The 14,686-nt window shown below is 39.2% G+C and overlaps 1 protein-coding gene across 1 annotated transcript; it reads right to left on the reverse strand.

The window, feature by feature from the left end:
• Window positions 1-2,094: 2,094 nt before the first annotated feature.
• On the reverse strand, window positions 2,095-13,829 carry osgepl1 (O-sialoglycoprotein endopeptidase-like 1). Its single transcript, XM_078228558.1, has 7 exons — window positions 13,522-13,829; window positions 12,324-12,711; window positions 10,284-10,488; window positions 10,036-10,184; window positions 6,668-6,798; window positions 4,142-4,213; window positions 2,095-3,914 (listed from the first exon to the last, which is right to left on the reverse strand). Exons 1-7 carry the CDS (start codon window positions 13,713-13,715, stop codon window positions 3,836-3,838), a joined length of 1,218 nt encoding a protein of 405 aa, XP_078084684.1. The 5' UTR covers window positions 13,716-13,829; the 3' UTR covers window positions 2,095-3,835.
• Between the last annotated feature and the right edge of the window lie 857 nt (window positions 13,830-14,686).

Here is a 14,686-nt window from a genome sequence, read left to right on the forward strand (position 1 = left end):
AAGTTGTAGATGCTCACACGCAGTTTCAATATTTTAATCACTCCAATGGAACAAGTAAATGTTCACTTTACAAAAATGGGGCGGCACAGTGATGGGCACTGCTGCCTCATAGCACCAGGGACCCGGGTTCAATTCCCAGCTTGGATCACTGTCAGTGTGGGGCCTGCACATTCTCCCCATGTCTCCGTGGGTTTTCTCTGGGTGCTCCGGTTTCCTCCCACAGTCCAATAGATGTGCTGGTTAAGTGCATTGGCCATGCTGAATTCTCCCTCAATGTACCTGAATAGGCGCTGATATGGCGACTAGGGGATTTTCACAGTAACCTCATTGCAGTGTTAAGGTAAGCCTACTTGTGACACTAATAAATTAACTTAAACTGAAAAGCCAAGAAAAATCAAGACCCAAAATCATTTGAAACAGGCATTTTAAAATAATCAAATTGAGTACTCTCGCCATAAATTAACTACTATATAACATGATGTACAGTACAGGGACTTGGCAGGTCTACAACTAAACAGCGGGCAATTGATCTGTTTCCAAACCTCTATAAAAAATCTCAATGAGCAGAGTTGAAGAGCAACAATGTCATGCATGGTGTTACGAAGGGGAGGTTGATCTCCTCTCTGAGAACTAACACTCAACTAATCAAAGACTGGGACAATACTCATTGGAATTCAGAAGAATGAGGGGAGATCTTATAGAAACATATAAGATTATGAAGGGAATAGATAGAAGCAGGGAAGTTGTTTCCACTGGAGGGTGAAACTAGAACTAGGGGGCATAGCCTCAAAATAATGGGAAGCAGATTTAGGACTGAGTTGAGGAGGAACCTCTTCACACAAAGGATTGTGAATCTGTGGAATTCCCTGCCCAGTGAAGCAGTTGAGGCTACCTCATTGAATGTTTTTAAGGTAAGGATAAATTTCTGAACAGTAAAGGAATTAAGGGTTATGGTGAGCAGGTGGGAAAGTGGAGCTGAGTCCACAAAAAGATCAGCCATGATCTTATTGAATGGCGGAGCAGGCTCGAGGGGCCAGATGGCCGACTCCTGCGCCTAGTTCTTATGTTCTTATTAAAGGAATGTACCTCCCTTCATAATCTGTTAAAGTGAGAGAGAGAAGGGGGATTATCTGCACTTCAACAGCTTTTAGTGGTCAAATCAAAATAACTACCTGAGACTCTGTAAAATCAACAAGTAACATTTTATTCTTCTAACAGTAACCAGGATAACTACAGTGGAACCCCAATTTAACGCGCCCCGATTTAGCGCAAATTCGGATATAACGCGATGAATCATTGGACCCTTTTTTTTCCGCTCATGATTGGCAAATTTAGCGCGACCCCAATTGATGCGACCCTGCTTTTTTCGCGATAACATTTTATGGACCCCAACCATCGCGTTATAACGGGGCCGCACTGTATTAACAAACCAAATAAAACACTATTCTAATGGAATGCTGTTTAGATAATTACAATTCCCACTTATTAACAAAAAAATAGAATTTATGAGTCACACTCAAAATGCAATCAGGTTTGTCATTTTCCGGAATCTTCTGTCTTCTTTGCTGACTTCTTCTGCGTTCTGTTGGTACCTTTACGATTGAGATGAGGCTCTCTTTTAAGATGTAAAAATGGCTGTTACACTGGCAAACAGTTACTGTTTGTTTGTTTGTGTGCGTGTGTCTCTCTCTCTCTCTCTCTCTGAGAGCTGAACTAAGCTGTTATACTCGGCAGGCACTGCCAGGTGATATTCTGGCAGTTTGAAGCTGGGGGCTGTGGCCTTTATACTCCCCATGACATACCACAGCCACCACAATAGGATTGGTCTACAGATTATCAAAACATCAAATTCAAATCTGATAGGCCACTGCTATTCAAATGTCTATTTTAAATTGATTGGTTAAAATTCAAAAACAGGTTCTGATTCAAATGCCTGAAGTCTGTTGCCAAGGCAACCCTGTTGTATTTACCTCTGATACATTGTGTCAATTTGTGTACTGGATTTTTGCACTTGCTTTTCTTTTAACAAAAGGCTATCTTTTTTTTAAAAACAGACAATGAAATTTTACAACTCTTAGAATTTTTCCAATTTTTAAATAATTTTGCAAACACTAACTTCACAACAATGGCTCCCCTTTTGATTGCTCCATTCTTCCTATTAAAGCATACTGTAGTATTAACATACCCCCTACAGCAGAACATCTGCATATAATCTACCACCTGGATTTTTTTTTCCATTTGATTGAATTTATGTCAAAGGGAAGATTGGTAACAAAGCAGCTGAAGATGGTTGGGCCGAGGGTACAATGCTGAGCAGCTCCTGTATTGGGCCTGAGATGATTGGCCTCCAACAACCACAACCATCTTCCTATGTATGACTCCAACCAGAGGAAAGTATTTTCCCTGATCCCCGCTGACTTCAATAAATGTGTGTTGGCAGCTGTCAAATAGAAGCTCATTAAAGGAATATTTAAGGGAATGTTCACTAAATTGAAACTGAAGTTACAATTTTGAAGCCAAAATACCTTTATGTCAATTTTAGGATAGAAAGCATTACATTTGAAACAATACAAATAATTGTGAGCTCCTTGCTTTCTTTGACTTTTTCCCAACTTTCTTCCTGGAGCACTAACCCTTGCTGAGCACAGCACTTCAGGTCTCACCCAAATTGCCAATCACAGTGAAGGTCAAACCTGTTCTCAAGCAACATGCACTTATTCCAGCACTGAATGGTAATTAGGGGTGACAACATGTCCCCTTTGCTCTCAGCCAGGCCAGCAGATTGGGTGATACAATGCTGTGCTGGCTAAAATCCAATAATTCAGCACAGCTTGAGAATCAAGTTTATAATCTTCTGGTCTGTATGAATTAGAATTACATTAGGCTCTCGTATGACTCAGCACAGCTTTCAGGAGAGCTATTCTACAGCTTCCAGTTGTCAAGTTTAGCTCTTTGAGCAGAGTTAGCTTGCTTGGTAGGAATCACACAACAGTGACTGTGAGTTGCTGCAGTCCTCATTTTCAGCAGGTTACTGGGAGAAATAGCAGAAACATGAAATCAGTATATACTAAGCTCAACTGATTGATTTCTCCCGAAAACCTGCTATTTGGGGATTGTTATGCAGAGCTCTTCACAAAGCTTTGCAAAGAGGTAGTATCGTAGGATTTATTTCTTGTTTTCCCTGTTTTCTTTTCACCGCTGTCAGCTTACAGATTAGACTTGGAGGTCTTCTGCCAGGCCTTCACCAATTATGCTTCGTAGTTGGCAGCTGAGGGTTGTACAAAAACAATTCAGTGATGAATTCCTCCACTTCCTTCCCCGTGATAAAGTCTAGCCATTTGGCTCACTGAGCCTGCTCAATACGTTTACGCAGCCAGTCCAGTGTGATTCTCCTTTTGAATTCTCCATATCTTTCCATACCCTGCACAGTTCTAGTACACTTTTGTACATAACCTGCTGCGTAGGTTTCTTTCACCCATTTTATTGTAATCTTTGAATATCTCACTTCCTTTTCTGTAAAAATGTTGGCGTACAAGTTTAATTTCTGTGTTTTCAGCAAAATGTTACAATTACAATGGGCAATGTCACAGGGGTTTTGATCAGTTACATTAAGTACCGTTCATCTGTTCATGACTTTTTATATATCAGAATTTTCTTGAAGATCCTCACTTAATGTTTGATATTTCAAATTTGCACATTTTATTAACTTAGCTATTTATAATGTAGTCCAGTACAATGCTCATATATTTAACTTAAAATAAAGCACAGTGGAGTTTCCTGAGTTCTGGTCATTGCTTGTTTCCTAAAGTGACACATCCCAGAGAAGCCCTATTAATCATATCTTGAGTTTAAGATAAGGAACTTTGAGGGCTGCTTTCTTTACTCGTTCTGAAAAATTAATTCCCAGAGGGGCTCTGCAAAACAAAACAAGTGACAGAAAATTAAGCTAACAAAGCAGCTGTACTTCTTATTTCATTTCCTTCTGCATTTGTTTGTTTTATCATGATCATATTATTCAGCCACATATTTGTAACAACTTTGGAGCCAATTCTTAAAAAGTGTAAGCTTCAAATGAAAAGTCTATACATATTTAAACTGTTATTTTATGATTTGTTTAAAAAACTAAAAGCTTATTACTTACTTTGGCTCATAGCGAATTCCTTTTGGATTATGTACAACATCAATTCCTGCTCGTAGTTTCTCAATACCATTCCTAAAACATAGAAATATTATCAGTGTACAAATGCACCATTTAACTGTTGCATGTGACCTGATGTAAGACAAATAATCTGTTTTCAGAATTTGTTAAATATTAAAGCTAAATTAATTATAAAATGAAAGCACTGATATATTTTATTGCATTTAAAAAAATCAATGTAACAGAAAGCTTAAAAGACCTTTTTTTTAATTTTAGGTCTCCCATTAGATGAAAAAAATTATGTAGAATAGAATCAGTAAATAGACTGATGATAATACTGACCTACATAGCCAAAGAAGTAGAGGAATTCATGTGTAATCTGGTCAAATCATACCTTAAATTGTATTCAGTTTTGGGCTCCAGGTTATAAGCAAGACAGACACTCAACAGGCATTGCTGAGAAGAACCATGAGGGAGTACCTTGATTCAGGTGGCTCAGTTATGAGGCTGGATTGGATAAACTTTGATTTTTCTAATCATGATAGGAGATGACTAATAGGTCACATTGGAGAGGTGCACAAGATAGTAAGTAGCACTAAAAATGTAAATCTGGAGCACTAATTCAAATTAAAACACGGCAGGATAAGAGGCCACATGTTCAAGTTAGCATCAGATTTATTACTGATGTTAGGAAGCTATTCTTCACACAAAGATCAATCAACTTTAATAATGGATTCCGGAATATTGAGGTGAAGGTATAAACCCTGGAATCATTTAAAATGCAGCTACATTCTGGTGTTGGGCTGTTGGGCAATTCTGGACGAATGAATTAAATTCTAAATGGCTTTTCTCATTTTAGCTATTTTGTGACAGGTTAAAGCATTGTCATCAAGCATTATTAAATATCAGTGTCAATACATTTCTACATTAATTTTATGGAACTTTAATAAATGCAATGTTTTTAATAAATCGTTTCTTAACATGTGCACAGTTAGAAATATTTTCTGGAATTGTACATTTCAATTGCATGCAGTTCTGTGCACTGATACATTAGGTTTGTCTGGCTACACATATGCTGGGTACAATACATGTTTAAGGGCTGAAATAATGAGTTTGGACCTTGAAATTCATCTAAGCTAAGAGGACAGAACAAGAGGATAAAGTTCTAAATTATTCAACATAAGGACTGAAGGGCCGGAAGAAGATAACAACTCACATTTATAGAACACCTTCAGAGTAGAAAACTGTCCAATATAGTCTGTGAAAACTGTAAATAGTTGTCCTATTCAGGGGTATCCAAATACTGATTATTGTAACGTCATCACAAACATTAACTAAGCTTGTAAACTGCTACAGTATCACAAGTCAAAGAACAGCAAGGAAAGTGGAAGCTATTTGAGCACCTCTGTCCTTGATCAAATTAAACTCAATCATCTCAGGATGAGTCAGACAGTTTGGGTTCATTTTGTACTGTTCAGATTCCTCTCTTCATTATCAGGACATTCTTGCTCTCCCACAACACTGCACACCCCCGCCTCTCTTCCCCCAACACTGGCAAAACTCTTTTCCCTACTATCATTGCCTCAAAACTCCCAACTTCTTCAATGCTCTCCTAGTTGGTCTCTTTGCATCAACTCTTCACAGGTTTTTAAACATCATATACGTGACCCCCTGTCTTGCCCTACAAAGCCCCACACCTTTACCTCATCCCAAAACTAACAAAGTTACCGCAATATTCTGGTCCTTGCTCTTCAATTCCTCCATGGTCTCCCTCTACCTTGCTCTAGTTTTACGCATCATCTATACAGCCTTCACTCCGTAGACATTTGGGTTACTCTTTATCTCCCACTCCCTCCACTCTTTTATAAATAACTGCTCATTTAGCTGCAATGCTCCTGTCCTCCAGAATGCTCTCCCTTTATTCAGAAACCTACTCAGACTAAATGTTTCAATTCCTCCTTTTCCTTCCTGCTTGTGCATCATTCCTTCTTTTAAAGCAAATAGTGACATCTTACTGAATGTAAGAATGTTATAAACTGTTGCTGACACCTTTCAAGCATAAATACATATTTAAAAGCAAATTGGAGCGCGGGGTGGAAACACAATACGAGAAAGCAAAAGGGAGAAAAACATGAAGTTATTTAAACTGTGTTTGTACCAGATGCATTAAAAACTGGTGCAGCTGGAAAGAATTGTCCAACATAGGTGAAGATCATCACTTCCTGGAGTACTACATAGTTCCGAAGGCTTGTGGCTTTTGCTATCAAATAAACCTGTTGGACTTTAACCCGGTGTTGTTAGACTTCTTACTGTGTTTACCCCAGTCCAACACCGGCATCTCCACATCATCAGTACTACATAGTTAGACAGATGTCAAACATTTATATCCAAGAAGTAAACTTGGGGACTTCAAAGTTTGCACTTTTTGATTCATGTTTTCCACAGAACAGCTATGTTTAGGATGGTTATGATAGTTCTTCATTGTACACAGTACCTGAGTGTACAATTAACACTATTTATTGTTCTCACCATGCAATCATGATGCCATTGTCTGTGCAAAGTTTCGGAGGTGGGCAGTGCAGTGAGAATCCATTTGCTTCAGTTACCATCTGGAGAGCTTTTCGGATGTATTCATTACTGGCCACACCCCCTGAAATCACCTGAAATGAAATTAAGGAATTTATCATAATAAATATGCACAAATGAAAATCCGTACCTTTCCAAACATTGATTTCTCATGGACAATACAGTAAATTGATTTAATGTGTGCTAACTATGGTCCTATGTAATTAAAACAATCTTTTATACATCCATATGACTAAGAAAGCACATATAGTTTGATGCCAAGGTTAACAATCCATTTAATGACTTTAGCTAATTCGCTGGCCAGCATTTATTGCCGATCCCTCGTTGTCCTTGGAGGGCAGTTGAGAGTCAACCACATTGCTGTGGCTCTGGAGTCACATGTAGGCCAGACCAAAGGAGGACAGCAGATTTAAGAACATAAGAACTAGGAGCAGGAGTAGGCCATCTGGCCCCTCGAGCCTGCTCTGCTATTCAATAAGATCATGGCTGATCTTTTTGTGGACTCAGCTCCACTTACCCGCCCGCTCACCATAACCCTTAGTTCCTTTACTGTTCAAAAATGTATCTATCCTTGCCTTAAAAACATTCAATGAGATTGCCTCAGCTGCTTCACTGGGCAGAGAATTCCACAGATTCACAACCCTTTGTGTGAAGAAGTTCCTCCTCAACTCAGTCCTAAATCTCCTCCCCCTTATTTTGAGGCTATGGCCCCTAGTTCTAGTTTCACTTGCCAGTGGAAACAACTTCCTTGCTTCTATCTTATCTATTCCCTTCATAATCTTATATGTTTCTATAATATCTCCCCTCATTCTTCTGAATTCCAATGAGTATAGCCCCAGTCTACTCAGTCTCTCCTCATAAGCCAACCCTCTCAACTCAGGAATCAACCTAGTGAATCTCCTAGACACCCCCTCCAGTGCCAGTATATCCTTTCTCAAGTAAGGAGACCAAAACTGTACACAGTACTCCAGGTGTGGCCTCACCAGCACCTTATACAGCTGCAACATAACCTCGCTGTTTTTAAACTCCATCCCTCTAGCAATGAAGGACAAAATTCCATTTGCCGCCTTAATTACCTGCTGCACCTGCAAACCAACTCCTTGTGATTCTTGCCACAAGGACACGCTGGTCCCTCTGCACAGCAAAATGCTGCAAATTTTTACGATTTAAATAACAGTCCATTTGCTGTTATTCCTACCAAAATGGATGACCTCACATTTACCCAACATTGTACTCCATCTGCCAGATCCTCGCCCACTCACTTAGACGATCTATATCCCTTTGCAGACTTTCAGGTCCTCCGCACACTTTGTTCTGCCACTCATCTTAGTGTCATGTGCGAATTTTGACACACTACACTTGGTCCCCAACTCCAAATCATCTATGTAAATTGTAAACAATTGCGGTCCCAACACTGATCCCTGAGGCACACCACTAGCCACTGATCGACAACCAGAAAAACACCCATTTACCCCCACTCTTTGCTTTCTGTTAGTTAATCAATCCTTTATCCATGCTAATACATTACCCATAACACCGTGCACCTTTATCTTACGCAGCAGTCTTTGATGCGGCACCTTGTCAAATGCCTTCTGAAAATCCGGATACACCACATCCACAGGTTCCCCATTGTCCACTGCACATATAATGTTCTCAAAGAATTCCACCAAATTAGTCAAACATGACCTGTCCTTCATGAACCCATGCTGCATGTTACCAATGGGACAATTTATATCCAGATGTCTCGCTATTTCTTCCTTGATGATAGATTCAAGCATTTTTCCTACTACAGAAGTTAAGCTAACCAGCCTATAGTTACCCGCCTTTTGTCTACTTCCTTTTTTAAACAGTGGCGTCACATATGCTGTTTTCCAATCTACGGGAACCACCCAGAGTCTAGCGAATTTTGGTAAATTGCCACTAGTGCATTTGCTATTTCCCCCGCCACCTCTTTTAGTACCCTGTGATGCATTTCATCAGGGCCAGGAGACTTGTCTACCTTTAGCCCCATTAGCTGGCCCAATACTATTGCTTTCGTGACAATTATAGTTTCTAGGTCCTCACCTGCCATAGCCTTCCTGTCATCAATTTTTGGCATGTTATTTGTGTCTTCCACTGTGAAGACCGACACAAAATACCTGTTCAATGCCTCAGCCATTTTCTCATTCTGCTTTCTCATCCTCTAAAGGACCAATGTTTACTTTAGCCACTCTTTTTCGTTTTATATATTTGTCGAAACTTTTGCTATTCATTTTTATATTCTGAGCTAGTTTACTCTCATAATCCATCTTACTTCCATTTCCTTCCCTAAAGGACATTAGTAAACCAGATGGGTTTTTCCGACAATCGACAGTGGTTTCATGGTCATCAGTAGATTCTTAATTCTAGATATTTTTTATTGAATTGAAATTCCACCATCTGCTGTGGCAGGATTCGAACTCTGGTCCCCAGAACATCAGCTGAGTTTCTGGATTAATTGTCTAGCAATAACACCACTAGGCCATCACCTCCCCGTGAATGATTGGGATGCCACCAAGAATGGATCTTTCAGAGCAGGAGTTCAATAAACGGGTGATGGTCTAAATTAGATGGCCACTGGCACAGTTCATATTCCATTTGTGAGACAAGTACCCGTGCATTAATGCTGCCAAGAAAGCAGCCAATCACCGGCAACTGCTCCCAGTCCAAGCAGGAAAATCACACTTGAAACTGAACACAAACAATACTATTTTAAAAATATCCCATCAATTCTCCAACCTAGCGTGCTTACAAGTAACCAACCCCTAAACCTCTTCAGAATGCTAGTCTCAAATTGATGAACGCAAAGTGCACAAAATCAACACAAGTCAAACTACTTTGAATTCTGTCTCCCGACACTACTTGAAACTATTTGGCCTCTCCACATAGATTAGTTCTAAAATTTTTAGTCGTCATTCTCACTAAACCACCTTTCATAAGCACTATTGTTTTAGTGAAAACAAGATTCTCTCTAGTTTTTATTAAAGTTATTTTCCCTCTAATAAGGTCTACAAGTGCCACTAATCACTATCTAAGGAAGCAAATAGGATGATGTCAGGCCTTATTAATGACAGGGTGTAACAAGTCAAGAGCAGGCCAGGTGACTCTCTCTCTCTGACTTTCCCCCCCTGTACAAAAATGCTTGGGATTCACCAAACACTTCTGAACAGCGCCACAACTAAGACTGATAATACAGCAATGCAAAGCACCAACTCATATTTTACGGCTCCGTGGAACCATGCTTAATACATATTATCACCAAGTGAGACAGAAGTACATCATGAGATACTGACCAAGGCTGGATTTGGTTGAGGTAACAAACCTTCCTTCTTACAGAAGAGAATGGCTCGATGTGTTCGCTTTGCTAGGTGAGCAGCCACGGTATGTTGTACAGCAGCAGCAATGTCATTTACACAGGACAATATCTGTCCCTCCTGGCAACCTAGTTCAGAAAAATATCTCACTTTAAATAGTGCACAAAGAATAAGAGTGAGTCAGTACTATCTGTCACATTAAGTAGAAATATAAAAGACTGGCAAACCTTCTTCCCTTTCCTTTTTGATAATTATTTGATTGACTTGATTGCGGAGACCAGAAAAGGAAAAATCACAGTCCAGGTGCCGGCTTATGGGCTGCGTTAATTTGACATGTAATCGGTTTCCCATTTTAGCCAAACATTCAATGGCTTCACCTCCACTCATTGTACCGCATGCTGAGTGATTTTTGAGTGACAATCTTCTTGCAACCTGTGGAGAAATATCTTTATGATTTAAAACAGCTAATATCAAAAATCTTACACTATTTTCTAAACCAAAAGAGCTTCATGCACGTGATTCGTCATGCAATCATAAATGGTCAAAAGATTGAGAGTCCTTAGAAATTGGTCTCAGCTGTCCATACACTCATTTAATAAATATAGCCATAGCTATTCTTACTGTAAGGTACATTATACCACCATTTCTCACATTTAAAAACATTTTAACACTGCTCAGTTTTGTGTTTGGGTTTGCATTTTTTTAAAGGATATCAATTATTAGGATAAAATGATGTATACATAGCAATCCTGGCAAGAAAAATTCCCAAAGTATCTGACAAGATAAAAGCACCTTTTAATTCACACTCACCGAAAGAGGTAAATAACTCATCATTAAAGAAGTGAAATTTCCTGTATATTTGCATCTAATCGGATTATTGCATTTTAATGGAATTAGTATCATTTAAAGAACTTTACATAGGAACATAGGAATTAGGAGCAGAAGTGGGCAAATTCAGCACTTCAAGCCTGCTCTGCCATTTAATCCGATCATGGCTGATCTCTCCCTGGTCTAAAATCCACTTCCCCACCTGTTCCTCATATCCCCTTTTTATTAGAAATATATCTATCTCCTTCTGGAAACCATTCAATGATTCAGACTCCACTGCACTATGGGGCAGTGAGTTCCACAGATTCACCACCCTCTGTAAAAAGTAGTTCCTCCTCATCTCAGTTTTAAATCTACGTCTCTTAACCTATACCTGTGACCTCTTGTTCTAGATTGCCCCATAGAGAAAATATTTGGTCTGCATTTACTTTATCAATCCCTTTTAAAACTTAAATACTTTGATCAGACCCCATCTCATCCTTCTAAACTCCAGCGAGTATAAGCCCAAACTGTTTCCGGAACACATGCTCTTAAACATGCTGCGCCTAATGTGCATGTGACGCTTGCCATCCCGCGAGTCGGCTCCTAATGCACAGCTACCAACCCTCTAAGTCCCACTGCCATTTAACGCTCACTTGAGCACTGATTGTCAGTGGGTGGGACTTCCGTCTGCCTTTGGAAAGATGTCCCACCCATGAGAGCTATTGGCCAATCATTAAGTGGCCACTTAAGAGCCTTAAAGGCAAATGGGCAGGTTTGGCGCCCGAGGGTCTGGGTGGGCAAGTTCCTAGGAGGAACCTGTCCATTCAATTTTATTTGCCCCCCCCCTTCCCCGCCAACTCAGAACCTGCCTTGGGGAGTGTAAAGTTCTGCCCTACATGTATAAGTTCAGAACACTACATACATTGCCATCTAGTTTATACAACAATAAATCCAAAAGTTACATAAAGTTACACTGCATGCCTAAGAGTTGAACAGTTCTAATTAGCCAGGTTTTACCTAACGTTGTAAAACACTGAAAATTTGGGGCAGCCAAATTTAAAATATCTATAACGAACTACAAATGTGGACTCATTAATCTATAAGCATATTCTCCTACAGTGTACTCTTTTTATTAAATTGCTTAATTCAAATTATCTGAGAACTCAAGCTTTGGTAAAATATTCCTATTTTGCTATGTTATTTGCATTATAAAATTCAAATGAATGGATGATTCATATTCGTTTAGTGTAAAAATGATCTGAATCAGCAAATAGCACATTAACTGATTATTAACTTTAAGCTGAAATTTAAAATGTAACACTATATTGTTTTGTTCCTTCTCAGGCATAGTTTGTGAAATTGTCAGGGATAAATAAATGTTTAAAAGTCACTGGAGTTATTGTAGCAGCACCTTGCTGTTCTTCACTGCTGATTTTAAAACTCCCCTCCGTGCATACCTTGTCTAATATGTCTCCAGGGGCTTCATCCAATGTCTGTCCAAGAAGAAGAAAGTCAGAGACACCACGGGCAATGGCTAGCAAACTGTGGCCACCAGAAACCAAAAGGACTAGGAAGGGAAATTCCACCATGTGCAGCATTCTAACAGTCAGTGCATGAGCCTCCATGTGATGAATAGGAATAAAGGGTTTCTGGTATTGCTCGATTAGTTTTAAGCTGTACTCTAGACCCACTTGCAAGCTTAATGCAAGTCCTGGTTTTATGGTAGTTGCTATTGCTGTTAGCTCACAAGGAGAGATTCCACTGTTATCTACAGCTTCTTGCACTACTTTTTCAATGTGTTCTTTGTGTAGCTTTTGAGCCACGGTTGGAATTATCCCACCTGCCCTGAAACAAAACAAAATATTGCTATTAGAATCTGTGAACTATTTTTCAGTTAAAAATGAATAAAATATTCTAAAACAATATTCTCTTTCCACAACAAAGTATCTAGGACATGCAATATGAATAACTTGTATTGTTTAATTAACATTATAAACAAGTGTTTAGTGGTTGAGCACTTTAATTCAAATATTTCATAAGTTTGAATCATCTGCTGCAGTTTTGATACAGTTTCAAAAAGGGATAAATAATCTACATCTCAGCAAAGAAAAAACTGCTCTGAATTCCTTCTGTTCATGTAACGATCAGAAGGGAATTTGTGACTCTGACTCTCCCAGCTACAGAAGATACAATCATTGTCTTTTGATTATCATAAATTATCATTTCCATTTTTTCTGCGCACAAGAACAAAACCAGATTTTTTATTCAATTTTACACAAGACTTATTTGAAGGAACATTTATTTTACGTACGTTATTGAAGCTATCCTTAAAACAATCAGAAAATTATGTTTCCTTTATCCTTGTGATAAACGTTTTGACTAAATGGAACAGGGAATTAATTAGTACATGGTGACAATCCACAGGAGTAGAAATGGTTATAATTATTAGTATTTATTTTTAAGACTGATATTATTCATGCAGGTTCTTTTTGTTTTTTAAAACAATTTAAAATTGATTTACTTATATGTCAAATGGGCCATAATTGTTAATGTAGGGAGTTAATGTATGAAGTTCACTTAAAGCAGTGTAATTTTTCCCAATCAGATGCTTTATTTTTAATTACTGGCTAGTGCATTTTCATTAGGAATACCTACTCGAGATGGATGCCTTTCTGAGAATGTAGGGCTTCTCCCAAGATTTTCCCAGTTTCGTCCACCACAGCTGCTCCAGTGTCATCGCAGCTAGTCTCGATGCCCAGCACCAGTCTGGCTTTGCACTGAGCCTGAGTCAGGAACCTGGCACCGGGGACGCAACTCAGGGCGCGAGAGCGGAGACAGTGTGTCGCCATGGCAACGCCGGCCGCCACCGCCGCGTTCTGTTGACCGGGATCTGAACCCCAGGGACAATTCCCAAATCTGTGGTCACAGCTAATTATTTCCCCCGGTCCATGAGGAGCGCAATTACAATTCCGGCCTTTGAAACGTTCCGCCTCGCAATTGCATTATTCTTCACAATTTCGAGCAGTCCTATTTTGCTCCAGTGGGTGTCGAAATTTCTCCCGGTGGCGTACATTCTAAAATCAAAACTTGACAATTAAGCTGCATCAAATAAGATGTTAATAATCAAACAGAGTAGGAGTCTTAGGTGCTCAAAAGCTGAAATCAAAACAGAAAATGCTGGATTTATGCTGCAGGTTCTGGCAGCAACAGTGAAGAGGGAAACAGTTGGGTGACCAGCTGCTGTGTTTTATAAGGGACTGTTCCCTATTTTGACTGTTTTTCCAGTGGACACCTTTCTCCCCTTTTTTTGAAGAGTCTTTTTGAGGAGTTTCCTCTTGCCTTTGCTTCTTTATATATCTTTGCAGGACAGAGACAGTGCACAGCACACGGAGTTCGAAGTACTCAACTGACAGCTAGTTAATTCCGGTTTGATTTATAGATGTTACAGCCAATTTTTTAAATTATCCATTTCTTGGAATAGGAAGCCGATCTGTCCAGTTCAGGAAACAGGCAATTTGACCACTCAGTCCATGAAGTTCTGGACATTGGAAAATTTGCCCAGTTCAAGAAATAGCCAACTTTTACGAATGAAAAATAAAATTACATACACAAATTGATCATCTGCTTAATTCTGTTTAGTGTGCTCTTGTTTCATCCAGTATTATATCCAAACCATTCAGATATAGCAATTCATACATACATAATGCCCCTTCATTTAATGTACATTTCAGATCAATTGGCTTGTAAATTCCTGACTCCCCAGTGTCAGATTTGTTGGGTACCAGTCAATGTTTGATAAATTACAGAATTTCCAGGATCA

This window comes from Mustelus asterias, chromosome 14, assembly GCF_964213995.1.
Source record: "Mustelus asterias chromosome 14, sMusAst1.hap1.1, whole genome shotgun sequence".
Classification (NCBI taxonomy): Eukaryota; Metazoa; Chordata; class Chondrichthyes; order Carcharhiniformes; family Triakidae; genus Mustelus; species Mustelus asterias.